The following is a 22,980-nucleotide window of genomic DNA, read 5'->3' on the forward strand; positions in this document are numbered from 1 at the left end:
TTTTTTTTTTGTGAGAGGCTAGTTAAATATAATAAAATTAGGGAAATAATATGGTTCTTCAAAATAAAAAAAATGAAAGTGAGACTTTTGAAGTGCAAATTTGTGCTTAAATAAATACCTTAATAGAAAAACATCAACTTCCAATATCATTTTATTACAGACATTTCTTAAATTTCACATAAATGACATTCAAATATTGAAATTTACAATTGAGGAAATTTAATATAATGTAATTTGAAATTCCATCATTTACAATTTCTATGAAAATTAGAATTATTTCATTCAAACACATTGTCAGTGTGACTATAAAAAATGTGCTAAGGTATGAAGATTCTAAGGCGGAAAATTTAGCTTTTCTAATCAAACCTTAGCGCGGAAGATACTTTACACCGTCAAACTGTGAACTCCTTTTGGTTGCGCTAAAAGATTAAAAAAGAGGGTCGTTTCATAAGGAATTGTTGACTATAATTTATATGTCGTCGTCAAGGGAATGGGGCCATGTATAGCCATATAGCTCTTTCTTGGGAAGCTTATCTCCGGAGATGATATGATTATAATATTGAAAAGAGCTTGCTTTAATATTAATTATAATTATTTGATGCGAAAGTATTTGTGCAAAGGATATGATAAAGAAAGAAGAGCTATCCTGACTGGCAAGGTAGGAGAAAGACCTTCATTCTACTGTGAGCGATAGGCTGTTCATGCGGGATTTGACGATCCAACATGAGTGTTTGATTGAGATTGAAATTTCCATTTTTGATGGCCTTGTAATTAAAATTTCATGCCTATTTGGTCAGTTTACACATTTGATCTTTTAATTGGCCCTGGTGGTCTACGGCTTGCTGGCTTCCTGTTTTAGGCCTTCTTATTCAGATTTGCCGTTTTGCGGTTTGTTTTTTGGGGCATGTATGTACACTGTACACTATACACTGTACACATGTGCGTACTGGATAGGCCGACCCTCAGTCACCTCACCACCCACCTTTTTTTAGAAAGTATCAGGATCGCAGAGGAAAGAGAGAGAGAAACACTGTGAGAAACTTAAGTGATGACGTGGCGCGATTTCATTGGGTATTGGGGACCCAGTGCCTTGACTTGGAGAGAGAGAGAGTATAGTCATGCTCTATGCATTTCTTTCTTCCTGCGTATTGAGTCTTGTCTTGAACTTTGTTTGTAGGTAGCGCTTGGCATCCACCCACCTTCTAATAAAGTTGAATTGAATTGAACAGAAGCAACGCTGCAGTGCACTTGCACTTGCACTTGAACTTGGACTTGCGCACCCATCATAGGACCATAGGTAGGGCCCATCTCTCTCTGTCTTCTCTCTTCTCTCTAAATGTCAGTGTCTCACATCACAGTGTGTGTGCATGTGTATGATTACAGGTGTAAATATGTAAATATCTTGGTTTCATTATTTTAATGTTTCTTGGAGACTTGAGGGATCTCGTCTCTAGCAACAACTGGTAAAGCGTTTATTCGCTTTTCTTTTCCATCTTCTTCACTACGTGTTCCTCTTCCTTCTCAACTCCTCCTCCCCCCCCAACACAACAACAACCCACTTCATATGAGCCGCGCCTCTCTCTCTCTCTCTCTCTCTCTCTCTTGCTTGCTTCTTTCGCTGCCTTGCCCACACAAGCTGAGGCCTAAGTAATTGGAAGGAACACAAAGCGGTAAAAAAAGCTTTCAGATTTCAGCGCATATTGTTTTCTTGGTTTCGTTTTCTGGTTGATTTTGATTAGGAACAATATATATGGTCCTGGTGGGTTTTATTGCTCAGTCACAAATTCAGAATGAGAGAGCCTATTGCTATTTTGAGTTTTATTGCTCTGTTTCTGTCTTTCACTTTCATTTCTCTACTATATATATGCTATGCTTTGCTCTTCTTTATCTCCCCGAAAGTGACCAAGTAGTTAATTTGTGATCTTTTCCATTTCTGTTTCAATCTCTTCTGCTGTTAAGGGAAGACTTCCAAAAAGTACACATATTTCATCTTCCGTTGTTTAAATTTCTTGATGGAAATATTACTCAAAACAAAGTCATATAGTTGAATTACTAGACTCGCTTGAGTGAAATTTATAGTTTCCATGGATCACAAATTGGGAAACGGTTAAGACCGAATTTCTACTTGGCATCCAAATTGATCCTTATCCGATTAGGAATTTATGGGACTTTCCACTTCTCCTTATGCTTATGCTACTTGCTACGTGTCCTTGGATTCAACAGGTAGACATTGACAAGCAAGTTTGATTGGCCCTTGAGGGCTTAAGTTGTAGAGATGGCATATAGAAGGGGGTTTGATCAGCAGCCGCAGAGGCGGATTCTGCGGACTCAGACTGCAGGAAGTTTTGGAGAGCCCATGTTGGATAGTGAGGTGGTGCCTTCTTCATTGGTGGATATTGCTCCTATTCTCCGTGTTGCAAATGAAGTTGAGGCCAGGAATCCAAGAGTTGCCTATCTATGTGAGTTGCACTTGTTTTCTCATCTTGTAAGCTTGTATTCTATTATCTCTTTGTATGTAAGAGTCACACGTGTTTCGTAATGGGAGTCATGTTTGATTAATCAAAGCACATGAAACTGGTTGGATTGGATACACTGCAGTATGGACTTTATTCCCATAGCTTCTGACTGTTATGTGAAAGGAAAATGTGATGGATGTGAATTGTCTGTCTCGATACTCATTATACATGATTCAAATATTAGGGCATGTCATATGTGAAAGGAATACATGATGGATTTTGTTTATAAATGTACCGACTTGTTTCTGAAACATGTGGTAAAGATTACCACAACTGCCGAGGAGCTGGCCCCAAGGGTTGAACTTGAAGAATTATGCTTTCCGAGGCATGTTGGCTTGTCAATGAAGCCATCAGTTGGGGTTTTTAAATGCATCTTTTTTCTAGTAACTTTTGTTTTGTTTTGTTTTGTTTTGTTTTGTTTTTTGTTTACAATGCTTGAGGCTACTTTATTATTCATAGTCAGTGGAATAGTTGGTTAGTTGATAATCTACCTATTGTAATAAGACGGGTTATGTTTCAAAATTTTATCATGGCAAAAAAGACCTTTAGACAAACTCAAAGTCATTTTTATGAACTATATTGTATGTTTGGGAGTCCAATTCATACTAATGTGTATGTTGGAATTAGGTCGGTTCTATGCCTTTGAGAAAGCTCACAGACTAGATCCCACATCTAGTGGACGTGGTGTCCGCCAGTTTAAAACTGCACTTCTTCAGCGTCTAGAAAGGGTAAGCCTTCATTTCCCCTGGTAATTGCAACAAATTCTTTTTTCATATGTGTGATGTGATCTTTCAGTGACATTGTTACCAAAGCAAGAAAGAAAGAAAGAAATAGATAAACAATAAATAAACAGATAGATAACTAGATAATAAATAATAAACAATAAGAAGTTATTCATTTGTTGGAAATCATATGTACTATATCTCCTAATTTTTTTTATCTAGGACTATTTGGAATTCAGCAGAGATATTACTTATCATTTTGATTCTTTTCAGGAAAATGAAACAACATTGGCAGGAAAGCAAAAGAGTGATGCTCGGGAAATGCAGAGTTTTTATCGAGATTACTACAAAAAATACATTCAAGCCTTGCAGAATGCTGTTGATAAAGCAGATCGGTTTGTCTCTAGGAGTATTGACGTGTTCTATTTTTTATTGAAAAGTTGCTCAGCTGCTTTATATTTTAGTTTTTTAAGGTTTGTTTTTCCTAACCCAGGGCGCAACTGACCAAAGCATACCAAACTGCTGCTGTTTTATTTGAGGTTTTGAAGGCTGTCAATCAGACGGAAGCTGTTGAAGTAGCTGAGGAGGTGAAACAGAAATTTTTGACCTGAAACTTTTTCATAATACTAATCTTCGTTTTACACCTATTTCCTTTGTAAAATTTATCTGTATTTTTTTTACTGTAGATTTTGGAAGCTCACACCAAGGTTGAAGAAAAACAGCAGATATATGTACCTTACAATATTCTTCCTCTTGACCCTGATAGTCAAAATCAGGCAATCATGAGATTTCCCGAGGTTTGAACATTTTCATTTAAAACTGAGATTATTATGTCTATAGATTACAGGTGAAACACGTTGTCTCTTGTTTTTGCTCTCCAGATTCATGCTACTGTTTCAGCACTCCGTAACACTAGGGGCCTACCATGGCCGAAGGACCACAAGAAGAAAGTAGATGAAGACATTCTAGACTGGCTCCAGGCTATGTTTGGTTTCCAGGTGAAGTGACTAGCAAAAATGAATGTCATAAACTACTGAGTTTTTCATATTTTACGACCAGCTTAAGCTCCACTCATTAATGTGCAGAAGGATAATGTGGCAAATCAAAGGGAACACTTGATTCTGTTGGTTGCTAATGTTCACATACGACAATTACCAAAGCCTGATCAACAGCCCAAGGTTGTTATCCTTCTCAGTTCTACCTTATTTTTTCCCTTTCTGAACTAGTTCTTCCCCTTCCTCCTGCTACTACCTTACTCTATTTGCCAAATCTTTTCCTGTATAGTTGGACGATCGTGCTTTAACAGACGTAATGAAGAAACTTTTCAAAAATTACAAGAAATGGTGTAAATACTTGGATCGCAAAAGTAGCCTTTGGTAAGGAATCCTTTTTGAAAGCTTTGTAATTTAATGTAATATTGATATTTCTAGAAATCTGAATGAATTGAATTATTTTATTCTCCTTCTTCTGAGGTATTTATAAGATGTACAAAGTATACAAAGTCAACTATATTAAATAATAAACCCTAAACCTAATATATCACGCCAACAATATTTTCTAGCCAATGTTAAAGTGGATTAGGTATAGTCTTCTGAAAAGCGGAGCTGCTGATTTGTTTAGCTTTGGTTTATAGTGGTGCATTGAAATATGGTGATATGCTTCTGTCCTTTTGTTTCCACACTATTAACATACAAAATCTGTTTTTAATGGCAGGTTGCCAACAATTCAGCAGGAAGTGCAGCAGCGAAAATTACTATACATGGGTTTATATCTTCTTATCTGGGGAGAAGCTGCAAATTTGAAATTCATGCCAGAATGCCTTTGCTATATTTATCATCATGTACGCTTTAAGATGTTTTTGCCTTGCTTTATGACATGTATATTCCTGGAATTCAAGTTAATCTACAACATCTTGTAGTCCCTAAACCCCAAGTACACCTTAAACACATAGGATTTGACAGTTACGTTATCTACTTTTTTTCTCCTTGGGACTCAATTGTTGCAGAAGGGTGGAGGGTTGGTGTACTAGAAGCTTAAAAGCTTATTTCTTCATGCTCTATTCTATTGTCAGGATTCTTTATAGACATATTGCAAATATGTATTGAGATTGTTAAATGTTATAAATAATTTTTCATGTTCTTTTGCTTTTATTTATTTATTTAAAAATTAAATTAAATTAATTTTCTCTATATATATATATTTATTGGATAAGTGATATTATTCTTACCAATGCGATCGTTGTTATTTGTGACCCAAGCCAAAGTAATTGGGAGAAAGCCTATGTTTAATTTAGCAGTATGATTCAGCAGTTGTACTTTACACTTTGTAGATGGCATTTGAATTGTATGGAATGCTAGCTGGGAGTGTTAGTCCAATGACGGGTGAGCACATAAAACCAGCCTACGGTGGTGAAGAAGAGGCCTTTTTGACGAAAGTAGTAACTCCAATATATGATACAATAGCAAAGGTGTTCTGCTACTTTTCTTTTGTTAATAAAATTTCTTTCTTTCCTTTTGACATTTATTACTTCATATCTCGTTAAATTTTTTTTGTTTCTTTTTTACAGGAGGCTAAAAGGAGCAAAGGAGGAAAATCAAAGCATTCTCAGTGGAGGAATTATGATGATTTGAATGAATACTTTTGGTACAAGCTTTTCTCTGTTTAGGTTGCATTTCCCAATGCTAAGACTCTACATTACAAGATTTGTTTGGTATGGAATTGTAGGTCAGTTGATTGTTTTAAGCTAGGATGGCCTATGCGTGCCGATGCTGATTTCTTTTGCCAGCCAGTCGAAGAGATTCAAGTTGGAAAAGATGAGGTATACTGTAACTTTGGATATAAAATATATGCTTTCCTTCTTTCTTTGTTTATCATCCCTGATTTTCATTATGTAACTATTGAATTCGTCCACTGTAAAAATATCCATTTCTTTTTGTACTGTTATGGTATCTGCAACTTTGCTTTGTACAAACCTTTTTGTTTGTTTGTTCAATTTTTATTATTTATTATTTCTAGTAAAGATGCTTCAGCATCTGCCTTGTTAGTGGGACCGGCCCTCTGCTTGTGGGAAGTTTAAGGAAAAACTTCAAGTGGCAGGTGTTTGTGGTAATCTGTTGTGGTAATCACAGACACCTGCCACTGAACAAATTACCTTTGTTAATTGGATGGTCCTTGCAGGGCTTAAAGCTTAAATCGTAGGTTTCAATTAGAGTGGCTATACTCTAGATGATTATGCAATTCACCATCATCATCAAACATTCTTAATGCATGAATATAACTTTACAAATTACTTAGTTAATGACATGGATCATTTATCACTACTTGTTTATAGTTAAACTTTCTTGATTTCATTAATAAAATCTTCCCCCAGAAATTACGTTGACGGCTGTATATACAGCACTTTCAGTTTGTCTCAAATCATCATGTCATGTTCTTACAAGTTCAGGTTTTATGGATAACATATCTGAATGCCGACAGTTTCAGTTCTGATAATTTTACTGATGCAATTTATCAATAGGTTATCTGTTATTGGAATACATGAAGTCTCTATAGGAAAAATCAAATGCTACCACTGTTGTAGATGTTTAAGTAGGAATTAGATTAACCAGGTCAAAACAACTTTCTTTTTTGGTACTCTATAATCACAAAAGCTTTTATCTTTCTCATTCTACTCTTTGGTTTAACTGTTTGTTTTTTGATTCTGAAATTTTATGATTTCAGAATAAGAAACCACACAATGGGGAACGATGGATTGGTAAAGTCAACTTTGTTGAAATACGCTCGTTTTGGCACATTTTCAGAAGTTTTGATAGAATGTGGAGCTTTTATATATTGAGTTTACAGGTGAATTTTTTTCTTATTATCCTTCTTTATCTTCTGTACTTATGTCTGTGCACTCTTTGGACTTATGTAATAATTTCCTTTAGGCAATGATCATTGTTGCTTGGAATGGGTCGGGGAAATTAAGTTCCATGTTTGAAGGTGATGTCTTTAAGAAAGTGCTGAGTATTTTCATAACTGCTGCGATAATGAAGCTTGGACAAGGTAAATAAAACCATTTAACCTTATTATTTGCTGGTTTATTATTCATTTTAGTGTTGCATCTGTGGTCAAAATTCAAATTTGTCGCTGTTCCATGTATCTATAATCTGTTGAGGGTATTGTCTCACACGGGAGAAGTAATGCCTTTCACGACAATATAAAAGATCTTGGGCCTCTCTGCCCATCGCCGTTTGGTTTTGGATTGGATGCTCAGATACCATAATTCAATTAGAGCATCCAACCTAAATCAATAGGCAATGGGTGGAGAGGCCAATATCTTATTTGGTGCAAGGCTTTACTTCCCGGACGTGGGATAATATTCTCAACATAATCGACCTCAACTGTGACATACTTGTGCTGGAAAATCACTACAATGCCATTTCCTATGAAAAATTAACCACGTCTGCCTTTATTGGTATACATGGATGATAGAACCATGAACGGTCCAATTCTATGTGCCTGCACAATAATCTAGTGATATTCCAAAGGAGGGTCTAGCTATAAAGTAGGGGCAACCCTTATGTAAAGTTCCTTAGATTATCTTTTTAGAAAATTAATTAAATTAAGTTATCAAAGGTCAATCCTGTTGAAAAGAAAGTTAAGAGAGGGAGAAGAGGATCATATCAATTGAGTAAAAAAATCAATGTAAAATTTCTAGAAAATGTTACTAGAAATCTTGCAAATCAGCTCAATCAAATCTAAATTAACTCAGTCAGTAGCCCTAATATCAGGCCAACATTAAGTGAATCATCTTCTGAAAAATTTGGAAGAAATTAATCTGTACTGCTGGGTCATACCTGTTCCCAGCCAGAACCTAGAATGTTACCTTTCTTACCACTTGGCATATGGCTATAAGGTCGTAGTCTGTAAGGAAACTGTTCAGTAATGAAGAGTTTTAAGCTATGTTTAAACTTGTGAACGATTCATTTGGTGTTTGTTTTTAACTCAGTAATATCAAATATGTAATACCTCTGATGAGGTGAAGATTATGACGGGATTTTCTGTAGAATTGCACAAGGATGCTTTATCCTCGAATACATATTGTTTAATGATGACTAATATGAGCCTTCTATGATATCTTATAAATTTTATAATTTAATTAATCTTTTTTCATTTTTTTACAGCTGTTCTTGATTTAATTCTGAGCTGGAAAGCTAGGCGAAGCATGTCTTTCTTTGTCAGGCTAAGATATGTTTTGAAGGCTGTTTCAGCTGCAGCATGGGTTATTATTTTACCAGTGACTTACGCGTATAGTTGGAAAAACCCTCCTGGATTTGCACGGATTATCAGGAATTGGTTCGGAAATGGTCCAAGTTCATCTTCTTTGTTCATTTTGGCTGTTGTCATCTACTTATCTCCAAACATGCTCTCTGCATTGTTGTTTATGTTCCCAATTGTCCGTCGGTTTCTTGAAAGGTCACACTTGAGGGTTGTGATGCTCATGATGTGGTGGTCTCAGGTGCGTATTGTACCTTGTATTTTCTGGTAAAGTGTTTTATGGACTGAAGCAGTCAGGACTTGCCTCCTATGGATATGATACCTGAATCATTCATTTCCTAGACATTTAATTTTTGTTCAAATGTTTTTTTGTTTTTTTTTTTCCAGTATATTCGCCTCAGTCTAATTCATTTCTTTGATGTGTTTGCAGTCTCGGCTTTATGTTGGAAGGGGAATGCACGAAAGCTCAGTTTCTCTTTTCAAGTAACCATAGATATTTTGATTTGTCTTTTCTCTCTATTGGAATGGCCTGGGATAGACATTCACTGGTCTCACTGTTACTGACTGTTTTTGTTTCTAGGTATACCATTTTTTGGGTTCTTCTGCTTGTGTCGAAATTAGCCTTCAGTTACTATGTAGAGGTACTTCTTTAGTCCCTCTTCAACGTTTACAAGCATCCGCAGAGTAAACTTTTTTTTTCTTCTTATGTCCATATCTATGTTTAAATGATTACTTCTTGTGAATGCCGATGATTCTTGACATACTTGTAATTTTATGATGTTAGAGGGGCACATACTAGTAAGGGTCAACACCATTTTATTATCATGACTTATTTGTTTATTAGGTAATGGAGGGCGCCCTCCTCCCCGTCTTTAATTGTTTGCCTTTTCTTCATCTTTTTCTTTTACCCATAATTGCTTGAGGGGAGAATTTAAAGCCTATTTGAATATCAGAATATCAATGAAATAGGAAAACGCTTAAGCAATGACCTTAGCATGTTGTCGCAGACTTTATACTTATGGTTACAATGGAAGAGAATCGAATCCTTGAGTAGTCCTAAGCTGTTTTGCACCCACCCTCACCACTTGGGCTAACCCCAAGGGCTTTGTCGCAGATTTAGTTATTTAATCTTTTGGCCAATTTGAGTTTTGTCTATGATTTGTTAATAATAGCATCCTGTTTGGCAATGGGGCAATAGTCTTGTCTTAAAGCTGGGTAAAGAAGATGAGAAAATTGTCAGATTGGTGGTGGGCAATAGAGTAGGTGTCAATTGGTGGTGGGCAATGGAGTAAGTGTCAATTGGTGGTGGGCAATGGAGTAAGTGTCAATTGGTGGTGGGGAATAAGGAAAGTGTCAGATTGTTGGAGGAGTTGTGGTTGGGAGAACAGCCTTTGGCGTCGCTTTTCTTGCGGTTTTTCAGGTTATCCTGCTTTCATAATATAGTCATCGCCTGGCTTGCATCTATTCATTTTAAGTCAGGGAGTTGGGATTTTGGATTCAGAAGAAATTCTGAAGGAGCAGAGGTAATGGAGTTATCAGTTTTGCTGCTGCTATTAGATAAAAGTTCATTTTTATGGAGGCAGAGAGGGTTTGAGGCGTTGGAAGCTGGAAATTTCAGGGACTTCTCCTAGAAATATTTTCTCAGAAATTTAGGGTTGGCTAGTGGCTGACATGAGGGTGAATAAGCATAAGTTGCTTCAGAAAAGGAGACTTAATTGTTGTCTTTCTCATAGTTCCTGTATATGTGTTAGATAAAATAGGAGAGTACTATCTGTTTGTTCATTGTTCAGTAGCTCTAAGTTTGTGGTATTTATCATTTGGTAGGCTGGAGTGAGTGCTTAGTGACTTTCCGTCTTTGGTAGAGGAAAGAAGGCTAAAGTTTTGTGGGGTTGCTGCAGGATGGCTGTCTTGTGTCTTGTGGGCTTTGGTTTAGGGTGAACGGGAGGATTTTTGACAATTATAAGGGAGTGGGGGTTGAAGATCTTCTGGAGAGGGTGATCCATTTCTATCTTCACTTTGGGCATCTGTTGTTAAATTGAAGGGCAGATATGGGATAATATCTTTGTTTAATTCTTCTGTGATCGTTATTTATCCTGCTCAATGATTGACTGCTTGTCACTTTTTGTAGTATTTATCTCTTTCTAATAAGATTTGTTTCTTCGCAGGAAAAAAAAGCTTGTTCACTTTTTGTAGTTTATTATCTCTTTTGAATAAGATTTGTGCTTCTCAAACAAATAAAATAAAAAGAAAAGGAAAAAGACTTGAGTACCAAACTTGTTGAATCCGCGTCGTTTGTTCTTCATTGTTGCAGATTAGGCCTCTTGTGAAACCAACTAAAGATATCATGAAAGTTCACATAGGGACCTACCAATGGCATGAGTTTTTTCCTCAAGGTAAATGCATAAATGATATAAACTTCCTTATATTCAGATGGTTTATGATGTCATCATTTGACCTTTTCAGCTAAGAATAACATTGGTGTGGTGCTTGCACTCTGGGCTCCAATTGTTCTTGTATGTTAATGTTTCTCCCATTTTCACATCAGTGTCTTATCATTCACTTAGTTGTCTTCATTTTGCTCGTAAAATTTTATTCATATTTTTCTCTATAGGTCTACTTTATGGATACTCAAATTTGGTATGCCATCTTTTCCACAATATTTGGAGGTATATATGGCGCGTTTCGCCGTCTTGGAGAGGTTGGTGGAGTTTTATTTTCTCTTCAATCCTCATGTTTATATCACTTTCCATATTGATGAAGCTCAATAAATCCAATCTGCCAAAAGCCCAATCATCCTTATTTTTCATTTTGGTTGGGCGATTTTATTTAAAAAATGCCGGGTAGTTCTAATTAATTGCTTTCGAGTCATGGTGAATCTACAATCTCATCACTTGGGGTTTGTTTCAAAGCATTCGAGGTTTAATCAATTTTTTTTAAAAAAAAATGTCCAATTATGATTTTTAACAAATAAAGTGAAGAAATACTAATAGAAATTATGCGAGATTGTTGCCGTGGAAATAGAAACTTGTTTTGCTTTCTGAAAAATAGAGAAAAGGATCCTCACTTGGTTTCAACACGAGCAGTTTTTTTCCATAGAATATCTTGTAGATGTTGGTTCTGTTCGTCTGTTATTCTTTTTTTCTTATTGTGGTGACAAATTAAATCTTCCCATTTTAGTATGCTTTTTGCATAAAATCTTCACCTTATATATATGATGAGTTTTTCCTATGTTAAGGTGTCCTTATTGCGAGAAAAGTGCACACATCCGTCTATATTTGAGCTCATCCTTCAAGGGCTATCCTTGCAAAGAATCATTCAGAGGAAATTGAAACGAAAATATGGATAATCAAATGGCTGAACAATTTTTCTATTTAGCTGATATTTTGCATGGATAATCCTTGAAAGAGAATTTAAAAACTTGATGGTTATGATATTTTGCCTGGATAATCCTTGCTCTGATTGTAGGTTTTTTCAACTTAAATCACCTTACCAGATTTTTCTCTTTCTTCCAGATTCGTACACTGGGAATGTTGAGATCTCGATTTGATTCACTGCCTGGTGCTTTTAATAATTACTTGATTCCTGTGGAGAAGAATGAGCAGACTAAGAAAAAGGGAATACTAAAAGCCACTTTCTCCCGCAAGTTTGATAAGGTTTGATCACTGTTCTGCTTGAGAAGTTACCAATATCGATAATGACCTTCTCTGCACAATTTGGTACCTCCCTCGGTTAATCATTGAAAGACCATCATTTGAGTCTTTGCACATTGGCTGGTTGTTTCAGAGCGCGTCTAGCAAAGAGAAAGAGGCTGCAAAGTTTGCACAGATGTGGAACGAAATAATCAGCAGTTTCAGAGAGGAGGATCTGATAAGTGATAGGTAAATAATGATGCCAGACAAGGAAATGTTTTCCTTAACTTGAATGAATGTTGAGTTCCATTATTTTACTTTTTGGATTAAATAGTTTGATATTGAAAGCTTGTATTTGTTTTTCAGGGAAAAGAACTTGTTGCTTGTCCCATATGGGGCTGACCCAGATTTAGTAGACCTCATCCAGTGGCCTCCTTTTCTGCTTGCTAGCAAGGTCTATATTCTCATGAGTAATTTCTTCCATTAGTCTCATCAAGACCCATACATGTATTTACTCTGTGCTAATTCTGTAGATCCCAATAGCGCTGGACATGGCAAAAGACAGCAAAGATAAAGATCGTGAGCTGAAAAAGAGAATGAGTACAGACAATTATATGCGTTGTGCTATTCGCGAGTGCTATCTTTCATTTAAAAGTATTATTAATTTTTTGGTCCTTGGAGAGCGTGAAAAGAAGTGAGTTCAATACTACTTGAATACGTCTCAGAATAGAAAGAAAACATTTCATCTGCCAGACTTTTGTTATCTTCCTGATGACTCCTCTGTCCAGGGTTATAAATGATATCTTCTCCTTAGTTGATGCGCATATTGCTGAGGGAAATCTGACAACGGAGTTCAATATGAGTGCTCTCCCAAGCCTCCATGAGCAATTTGTTCAGTTGATTGACCATCTGGTATTCTTATTTGACAGTGAACCTTCACATATTTTTATTGATTAATCAAGATTGTCGCTAGTCCCAACCATATCTTTCTGATGACCTACAGCTGAAAAACGAAAAGGAGGATAAGGACCAGGTCGTAATTGTCTTGCTTAACATGTTAGAGGTTGTGACAAGGGACATAATGGAGGATGAAATTCCCACGTAAATGATTTGGAATCTGATATCTCAACTAGGTTAATATTTTAATTTTGTTCCCCTCAATCCTCCATTAATTTCTTTTTCATGCAGCTTGCTAGATTCAAGCCATGGGGGAACTTATGGGAAAGATGAGGGAATGACACCCCTTGATCAACGAGATACATATTTCGGTGAACTGAATTTCCCAGTGCCAGTGACCCCAAAAACAGAAGCTTGGAAAGAAAAGGTATGTTTCATTTACAATGTTATGATTTCAGTGCTGGATTAGCTACAGTCATCATGACCTGAATATTAATGTTAGTGCATTGACCTTTCATATCTGGTTTCTCAGTCTAAATGAGTTTCGTAAAAGTTACATGTAATAAATTTATCCTGTATGTGAGTCCATTATCTTCTATAGATCAGAAGGCTTCATCTATTGCTTACGGAGAAGGAGTCTGCTATGGATGTCCCATCCAACTTGGAAGCTAGAAGGCGCATTTCTTTCTTTTCTAACTCATTGTTTATGGACATGCCTCCTGCACCTAAAGTTCGAAATATGCTTTCCTTCTCGTAAGTTATCTTAAATTTGGACTTTCTTCATTGTTGTTGCATTTTTCCTTTCATGGGTGACGGGGGTGAAGATATTTCAGTGTCAATTATTGTCACGCCCTTGACATGGGAAAAATGTTCTTTAATATTTTCTCAAATTGAAGTTTTGTTTATTGGCCAGGTGTTGCAGCCATGACCAATAAGATAGATGTTAGGTGTATAAGTTCTTGTACTAAACCAATTCGAGCAACTAAACTATTTGTGGAAGCGTAGACAAATAATAAATTTAAACTTTTCTCTACACCATTGTCTCACGGTTGAGACAAGGAGAGATAATACCAAATGAAAGTGTACTTGACACATCTTCACAATATTATAGTTTCAAGTAAATTGCAAGGTGGTGACATATGTACACTATGATATATATAACAGTATAAGCATGTAATTTGTAACCAGAAACTTTGACCAACTATATAGTTAGCTAATAAGAATAAGCAACTGTATAGGCCCTATTTATTTTACACAACAGAAATTTAAATGTTCTTCAAGTATAATGATCCAATAAATTTGGGTACTGGGTATTACATTACAGTTAATGAAGTAATACATTCTTGGGTTTAACCATTTCAAGGACTTAATAAATCTCACTACAGAAAACCCCCAAACTATAGGGATATTTTCAAATTCATACACGAACTATCACTTTTTCATAAACGCGTACAGAAATTCCCATAAACCCTACATTTAAACCACTCCAATCCTTCAGTCCAAGCGTTAACTGCCTATGTGGCTTTGAATGAATTTGAATTTACCCATATAGTTTGGGGGTTTTCTGTAGTTGATCCGTATTTTAAATTGATGATCTGACTTATGGTTTCACTATTTCAAAATAAAATAAATATTGGACATATTTTGTATCAACCACTTTTTAATTTCGATAAGTTGTGTAAAATAATATGGGATGGCCAAGACGACTCCGAAAGTTAAGATCTTTGTGTGGCAAGCGGTGTTGGGAAAACTAAATACAGGTGATACATTACAGAGACGTTGTCCCTATTTGTGCATTAGCCCTCACTGGTGTGCTCTATGTAATAAGGCAGGGGAGAGCGTGGACCATCTCCTTATTCATTGCCCTTTCTCTCTAAAGTTGTGGGAAACACTATTGAAGGAAGTTAACACGGTGTGGGTAATACCAGAAGGCTGCTTTGAACTTTTTTCCATCAGAATTGATGCTTTGGGAAGGGGTAAGAAAGCCAAAATTCTCTGGGGTAGTCTGATGCAGGCAGCGGTTTGGAACCTATGGCTGGAACGTAACAGGAGAATCTTTGAGGATTATAAGGGAGTGGGAGTGGCAGAGTTATGGGATAGAGTGAAGTTTTGGGCTGCCCTTTGGGCATCAACTTCCCTTGCTTTTAAGGATGTACCCTATCCTACAATTATGCACAATCTGCTGGCCATAGTATCTTAAGGGGTTGTTTTATGTTTGGTTGTTTAGTTATGTGTTGAGTGGCCTTGTGTCTGTTTCACCGGCTAGTGTTTTTTCTTTTTATCTGCTTTCTAAATGCCCTTGTTTTGATCCTTACAAATTTGAATAAAAATGTTTCTATTCAAAAATAATAATAATATGGGATGGCAGATATTTTTGTCTTTTTGTGGGTCAAAAGTTTTTTTTGTTAACCATATATCGCCTGATATTTTCGTAATTACTTTGTAGGGTTTTGACACCATACTATTCAGAAGAAGTTCTTTTCTCCGTTGATCACCTGGAAAAGCAGAACGAAGATGGTGTCTCTATCCTTTTCTACTTGCAAAAGATCTTTCCTGGTGAATTGTTTTCTGTTTTGTTTTTTGTTGTTTCTCCTCTTACAATATAGTGTGCATTGTTAACTGAACTGTTCTTTTATGAACCCATGATTGATTGCAGATGAATGGACTAACTTTCTTGAGCGGGTCAAATGTGAAAGTGAAGAAGAACTTAGAGCAAATGATGAACTGGAAGAGAAACTCCGTCTATGGGCATCATATCGAGGCCAAACGTTGACCAAAACTGGTATAAGCAGATGCGGGCTACTGCCCCCCTCTCTTTGACACTTGATTTGATTTGTTATATTTCTTATGTATGATTATGAGTTTTGTCTTCCCCTATTCTCTACAATTAAGTACGAGGTATGATGTATTACCGAAAAGCTTTGGAACTTCAGGCCTTCCTGGATATGGCAAAAGATGAAGGTATTGAAACTTAGTTGTAGTGTAACTACCCTATCTCTTGTGCGGTTAATTTTGTAAAGGGCGTATTGATTTATTTTTTCCCTTATTATTAGCTCTAATGGAAGGCTATAAGGCTGCTGAATCAACTATTGAGGAACACTCAAAATCTGAAACGTCACTATTAGCTCAATGCCAAGCAGTAGTTGACATGAAATTCTCATATGTTGTGTCATGCCAACAATATGGAATTCACAAGCGATCTGGTGATGCTCGTGCCAAGGACATTTTGAAACTTATGGCAACGTATGTTCTTCAGTATCTAGTATTTTTATCTATATTTTTTATTTTGTGCGTGTGTGTGTGTGTGTGTGTGTGTGATATGAATACAGTATACTTATAGTTTATTGTAATAGGTTAAGCAAACATCAAGTTTTCAGCGAGGTAGTTATATTATGCCAAACTTCTTCTCCCAAATGGTCAAAGCTTTACTTATTTCACACAAAAAATTATAACTATTTTACAGGAAAAAAAAAATTTGGGGTTTAAAATGGTAAATCAACTTTTGACTAATATAACAACAGTTTAGTTCATGTGGGCAACAATAAAGAAAAAATTTCAGGTGGTCAGTTGACAAAAGGAGTTAAGTTCAGGTGGTATTGCTAAAACTTTGCCTTTCATGTAATGATATTGTAAAGATAAACTTTCGTGCCACACAAGCATACACAGAGGTGTTTGTAGAAAGCCTAGGTGCTTCCAGAAGCAAGTCATGGTAATGTCTCCTATTTTCCCTGTTGCAGTTATCCATCTCTTCGGGTAGCTTACATTGACGAGGTTGAGAAAACTAGCGAAGATAAATCCAAAAAAAATGTTCGGAAGGTCTACTATTCGGCTCTTGTAAAGGCAGCTCCTCCAACTAAGACAATTGATTCCACTGATCCTGTTCAAAGGTTGGATCAGGTAATAATTTTTATAACATTCAATATTGGGCATTGACAGTAATTTGAGATATTTCTGGCAGAGCTTCCTAGACCTGTAAGAGAAGGGGTCACCCCAAGTTTGTTTCCTTCACTTTTGTGCTTCTTAGAGTAATTATTGTTTTATTTCAATCCAACAGTAGGCAATTGTAACATTGGAACTATACATGAATAATGCTTTACAATGGATTGTTTAAATCTCCTTGTACAGGATATTTATCGGATAAAGCTTCCTGGACCTGCAATATTGGGAGAGGGAAAGCCAGAAAATCAAAACCATGCAATCATTTTCACACGTGGGGAAGGCTTGCAAACAATAGATATGAACCAGGTATACACACACACAAACGACCATATGCAAATGCTGTGCATGCGTGTGAAAAAGTATATACTTAGTTATTACAAAAAGAACAAAAGCACCAACTACCAAGTCATTAAGAGGAGAGGAATTAGGATTTTAAGGCTAAAAAAAGTAGGAATAGTGGCCAAGTTTGGGTCATAGAGAGGAAAGGGCAATGAGAGAGGGTGGATGAAATATGCCATTTTGGAACTTGGACATTAAGTGATTTCAAGATTCTTTGACATGTTTACAATCCTTATGTATTTAGAGTCGCTAGAACTTCTGTGTCTAATGCTGGGGTCTTTTGGCTAAAAAAGCTCGACACAAGTTGGGGGTCACACTGGAATAGGGTATCGGCTACGCTTTGCTTTTTTGAAACTCAGTACCGCGTTGTTGTATCTGTTCAACAGGATAACTATTTGGAAGAAGCATTCAAAATGAGGAATTTGCTGCAAGAATTTCAGAAACATGATGGTGTTCGATATCCGACAATACTTGGACTTAGGGAGCATATATTCACTGGCAGGTATTTGTTGCGTTGTTGCTCTGAAGCAGGAATTCCAGTGCTGCTAGTAAATTAAGACTTCATAAATTTTTTGTTTTTAAAATTTTCTTTTGTGCTTGTGTGTGGCGTTTCATGTCTTCGGTTATCTTTTGCAGTGTTTCATCTCTTGCATGGTTCATGTCGAATCAGGAGACTAGTTTTGTAACTATTGGACAGAGACTGCTGGCTAACCCTCTGAGGTAAGAATTAGGAATTTTGTTTATATTCTGTTTCCAGAACTTCTAATTTATGATTTATTTCCCAGCCCAATGAGAATTTAGCTGTCACAATCTGTGTTAATCGTTTGATCATCATAATTTCGTACCAACTATGATTTTAGGCAGACTGAGAATGTTTTTCATATTCAACATTCATTCAAATATTTATTAGTTAATTTGTCTATGGTCCCGTATGATATTGATTTTCTGTATTTTGTTTGTTGGAATGGTGGTTATTGATTTTCTGTATTTTTTTTTTCCTGGACTATGCTCCTGCTTTGTTGATTTTGTTAAATTTAATCCCTCTAAGCAGGTTACAATATCCCTAAGGAGCGCATGTGTTTTTGTCAGAAAATATCCAAATTAATTTCATTATTATAATAAAGCTATAGTATCAACTTTAAAATGTTATAAGTTATAACTTCCATTTTACACTTCTGTTTGTGATAACATTTGTAATCCTGGAAACATTTTTGAGGTTTATCAAACAAAGTCGATGTCAAATATTGAATTATGCAAAAAAAAATAAATTAAAAAAAAAATCATAGTAATTGTGACATGATTAAATTAGTTTCATCTGCAAAGTTTGATTACTGCATTCTTTACTTCTGTCATAGTTTTGCATTATTTAGTTAAAGGTAACAGTGGCACAACTTATTAGATATTCAATAGAACAGATAGATTATAACTACTTTCTTATATGGTTATGCAGTCTTAATGCAGTTCTAATTAGAAACCCAGCTATGCTACAATGGAATTGTTTTTCAATACACTACACAGTTGATAGTTTGATTAATTATCCATTGTTCTTTATATTTCTTTAGACAAAAACATTAAATCTTTTTATACAATTTCATTGATCTCGATAAGTACTTTCTAAGAATAATTTATTTAAAAAAAAATAAACATGGACAATAAAAGTTGCACTATTTAAAGTTCGAGAGAATATTGTTGTATTTAACCAACAAAATTTTTCAGGAGAAAGTGTATATTTTTTTGTTGAAACTTTTAATAATAGTAACAGTTCTGTAATTCAATTTAGTTTAATAGGTATCTGTAGTTACGAAGCTTTGAATATTCAACATGGGACACCAGTTTTACGTTTTTATGCTATTGGATTGTTCCACATAGAAAGTATTTATCAGATACTGGATCCAAAAATTCCAATTTTTATTTCTGGTATCAACTTTTGGCTTGAAATTAGAAACAGGTCCAATTAATTGGCATCGAAAAATGCGGTCTAAGCCACTTAAATAAACATAATGCAGTCCAAAATATGACAAAAAGGCATTTAAATCTACGAAATTGAAAATAGCAGCTTAGAGTAGTCATGCTAGTATTTTATTTATTTTTATATCTTTGGAGTTTCAGGTTTTTTTTTTTTCAGTTTGAAAATCAATTTTTTTGGATGTTTTTAAAATTTGGATATTAACTTCTAGGAACGCATAGATGTTGACTAAGTTTTCAACATCAAGCTTTAGACTGTTTTAGACTATGAATCCTGTATGTGGAATTTTAACATTAGTTACGTGTTTTGAATCACCAAGTTATTCAAATATAAAGCAAACATGGAGAAAGTTATGTTTAAAGAAAGTAATGCTAAGAATCAAAGCAGACCACAAAGAAGGGCCTATTACATGTGATCAATTATTACTCATGGCCCTCCTTTAAACGGGTCAGGGGAAGATAGGAACAATTTTGAAAACTCTAGGGCGTATTTGTAACACAAGTGTATGATACTAGACATTATTTTTTTTCGGTTTTGTTTTTCTTGAAGTGTTTCAAGAAACACACTACACACATTTTCAGTTACCATATGTTTCTTATCTAGGTGAAGCTGCTGAACCCTTTTTTTTTCCTCATTCAGAGTCAGATTCCACTATGGCCATCCAGATGTATTTGATAGACTGTTTCATCTGACTAGAGGGGGTGTCAGCAAAGCTTCCAAAGTCATCAATTTAAGCGAGGACATATTTGCAGGCACTCTCATCACTTTGTTCAAGACTTGTTTTGTTTTGGATTGGTAGTGTACCAATTTCACATGTTTCTTGTCTGCAGGTTTCAATTCTACTGTACGTGAAGGCAGTGTTACTCATCATGAATATATACAAGTGGGTAAAGGACGAGATGTTGGCCTGAACCAGATCTCGATTTTTGAGGCAAAAATAGCTAATGGGAATGGCGAACAGACACTGAGTCGTGACATCTATAGGCTTGGGCATCGATTTGATTTCTTCCGGATGCTATCCTGCTACTTCACAACAATTGGTTTCTATTTCAGCACTTTAGTATGTATAAAATATACCTCTCTCTTCATTTATTATATAATCCTTTACCATTATCTCAAATGTTTTGCTTCTGGTTTGACAGTTGACTGTGCTTACGGTCTATGTGTTTCTCTACGGTCGCCTTTATCTTGTTCTCAGTGGGCTTGAAGATGGTCTGAGTACTCATCGAGCTATTCGAGACAATAAGCCTCTTCAAATAGCTCTTGCTTCTCAGTCTGTTGTGCAAATTGGATTTTTGATGGCCTTGCCTATGGTTATGGAAATTGGTTTAGAAAAGGGGTTCCGTGTTGCACTAAGCGATTTCATATTAATGCAATTACAATTGGCCCCTGTATTTTTCACATTTTCTCTTGGTACAAAGACGCATTATTATGGAAAGACATTACTTCATGGAGGTGCAGAATACCGAGCAACGGGTCGTAGCTTTGTAGTGTTTCATGCCAAATTCGCTGATAATTACAGGCTTTACTCCAGAAGCCACTTTGTCAAGGGCATCGAGCTACTGATTCTGCTTGTTGTGTACCACATATTTGGTCGTTCATACAGAAGTGCAGTTGTGTATATCCTCATTACGATACAAATTTGGTTCATGGTTGGAACATGGCTTTTTGCTCCATTCCTCTTCAATCCATCAGGGTTTGAGTGGCAAAAGATTGTCGATGACTGGACGGATTGGAAGAAGTGGATAAACAATCATGGAGGCATCGGTGTCTCTCCCGATAAAAGTTGGGAATCCTGGTGGGAAAAGGAACATGAGCATCTTCGTTACTCTGGAATACGTGGTATCATTACTGAGATAATATTAGCATTGCGCTTTTTCATCTACCAGTATGGGCTTGTCTATCACCTCAACATTACAAAAAACAAAAGTTTTCTGGTATGTGCATTTTATGCGTCTTTCGACCGTTATTAATGCATTCTAATATATATTATTTTTATAAAGCAGGTGGAAATATTAATTTTCCTTTCAATGCGTTTGCAGGTCTATGGTGTTTCGTGGCTGGTGATCCTTCTAATTTTGGTGTTGATGAAGGTGGGTAGTTAAAATTTCAGGACTCCTAATATGTGTATTTCCAAACATAGCCATACTTTCTTGTTTCAAGATTTGTGTTTATTGAAACTTCCTAAGATGTCATTCATGAGTTATTTTGGTGGCAAAAATTACCACGTAGAAGCTTTCTTCTTTCGTGCCTTTTTATGAGGCAGAGGCATTTTGTATTTGTTAGGTTATAAACATCAAAATCTGTCTTTTAAGAACTGAATTAACCAAAAATCTGACTTTATTTTTTCTTGTTCTCTCAAATACAGCATTAAAACAGAAACAGTTCTTAAACTGTCACCATCTAGGCTCTGAATAATGATTTCCTCTACCAACCAATGGAGTGTACTTAACTTTTTGCTGCATGTCAAAATCTGACAAACCATTTAACCATTTTTTCAGAGTCTTGTTCTCAACGTACTTACATAGAAGCCAAATGCTCATATAGGCATTTTAGGAGTCAATAAGCTTGTGTATGTGGTTATGTTAATTTCTGCATATTTTTCATGTCAGAAAATGTTTTACTTGGCTTTTACCAGCTCTTTTGTTATTGCAAACTAATTTACGACGGTAAAAAATCAATTTATTGCTTCTTAGATTTATTTTGACAATTGTGCTGAAATTTTTCAGGCCGTGTCTGCTGGAAGGCGACGATTAAGTGCAGACTATCAACTTTTGTTTCGACTGGTTAAGGGATTTATATTTATTACATTTTTATCTATTTTCATTACCTTAATAGTGCTCCCTCATATGACGCTTCGGGATGTCGTAGTCTGCATTCTTGCCTTCATGCCAACTGGATGGGGATTGCTTTTGGTCAGTAAATCATATTAATCCTTTTTTTTGTTGTTGCTAATTTCCTGTTCAAACTATTTAGTGTTTAATATTTGTAACCTAGTTTTCAATTGTCTATTAACTCGTTGATTATTTCTAATTATTTCTAATTGTTTCTTCTGTTATTTTTTTCTTCATAAATATTCCTATAGATTGCACAAGCTTGTAAGCCACTAATTCAACAAGCAGGATTTTGGGGGTCAGTTCAAACACTTGCTCGTGGTTATGAAATAATCATGGGGTTGCTTCTTTTCACCCCAGTTGCATTCTTGGCTTGGTTCCCTTTCGTTTCCGAATTCCAAACACGAATGCTGTTCAACCAAGCATTCAGTCGAGGTTTACAGATCTCACGTATTCTTGGAGGAGGAGGACAAAGGAAGGGCCACCACTCTTCCAGCAACAAGGAGTAATTTTTATCCAAATTAGTTTAAGGATGGTCTCATTTAGCTCAATGTAAATAGCTCCAGTGTTTGCTCAAATTATTCATCAAAAGAATTCATAGATGTCTTTCTTTATGCTTTTTTGTCAAACTTTAGAATACTTGTACATGTATATTTATGATAAAGGTTTGAAACTTAACAATTTCATTGCCTGTTTGATGTATGATATATATCTTCAGCTGATCTTAAGAGGACGAGATACCTGGTTTAAAACAATGTTTTGACCACAAAAAGAAAAAAGAAGACCGCAAATTTGGTGCTCATGACTGGAAAGTTAGAACTGAAGATTTTGAAAATGTTGTCCATAGTAAGAAAATAAGAAGTTTGATTAGTATTGACC

At 35.7% G+C, this 22,980-nt stretch overlaps 1 protein-coding gene across 2 annotated transcripts; it reads left to right on the forward strand.

The window, feature by feature from the left end:
• The first annotated feature begins 1,544 nt into the window (after window positions 1–1,544).
• Window positions 1,545–22,823, forward strand: LOC117618508 (callose synthase 2-like). Of its 2 annotated transcripts, XM_034348071.1 has the most exons (44): window positions 1,545–1,670; window positions 2,224–2,459; window positions 3,144–3,244; window positions 3,512–3,633; window positions 3,732–3,825; window positions 3,925–4,035; window positions 4,120–4,236; window positions 4,324–4,416; window positions 4,523–4,614; window positions 4,952–5,078; window positions 5,568–5,705; window positions 5,805–5,881; window positions 5,963–6,056; window positions 6,959–7,081; window positions 7,165–7,282; window positions 8,404–8,738; window positions 8,928–8,980; window positions 9,078–9,138; window positions 10,396–10,491; window positions 10,809–10,890; window positions 10,961–11,010; window positions 11,109–11,195; window positions 12,010–12,150; window positions 12,281–12,375; window positions 12,493–12,580; window positions 12,660–12,820; window positions 12,915–13,038; window positions 13,130–13,227; window positions 13,315–13,450; window positions 13,625–13,776; window positions 15,470–15,579; window positions 15,680–15,805; window positions 15,916–15,984; window positions 16,077–16,266; window positions 16,761–16,920; window positions 17,149–17,268; window positions 17,688–17,803; window positions 17,938–18,021; window positions 19,907–20,019; window positions 20,098–20,327; window positions 20,410–21,204; window positions 21,310–21,360; window positions 21,997–22,182; window positions 22,353–22,823. In XM_034348071.1, the coding sequence occupies exons 2-44, from the start codon at window positions 2,276–2,278 to the stop codon at window positions 22,608–22,610; spliced, it is 5,958 nt and encodes a 1,985-aa protein (XP_034203962.1). In that variant the 5' UTR covers window positions 1,545–1,670; window positions 2,224–2,275; the 3' UTR covers window positions 22,611–22,823. The 2 variants fall into 2 exon arrangements, with proteins under 2 accessions (XP_034203962.1, XP_034203964.1); XM_034348073.1 differs by lacking the exon at window positions 10,396–10,491.
• The last annotated feature ends 157 nt before the right edge of the window (window positions 22,824–22,980 follow it).

Source organism: Prunus dulcis, chromosome 2 (assembly GCF_902201215.1).
Source record: "Prunus dulcis chromosome 2, ALMONDv2, whole genome shotgun sequence".
Taxonomy (NCBI): domain Eukaryota; kingdom Viridiplantae; phylum Streptophyta; class Magnoliopsida; order Rosales; family Rosaceae; genus Prunus; species Prunus dulcis.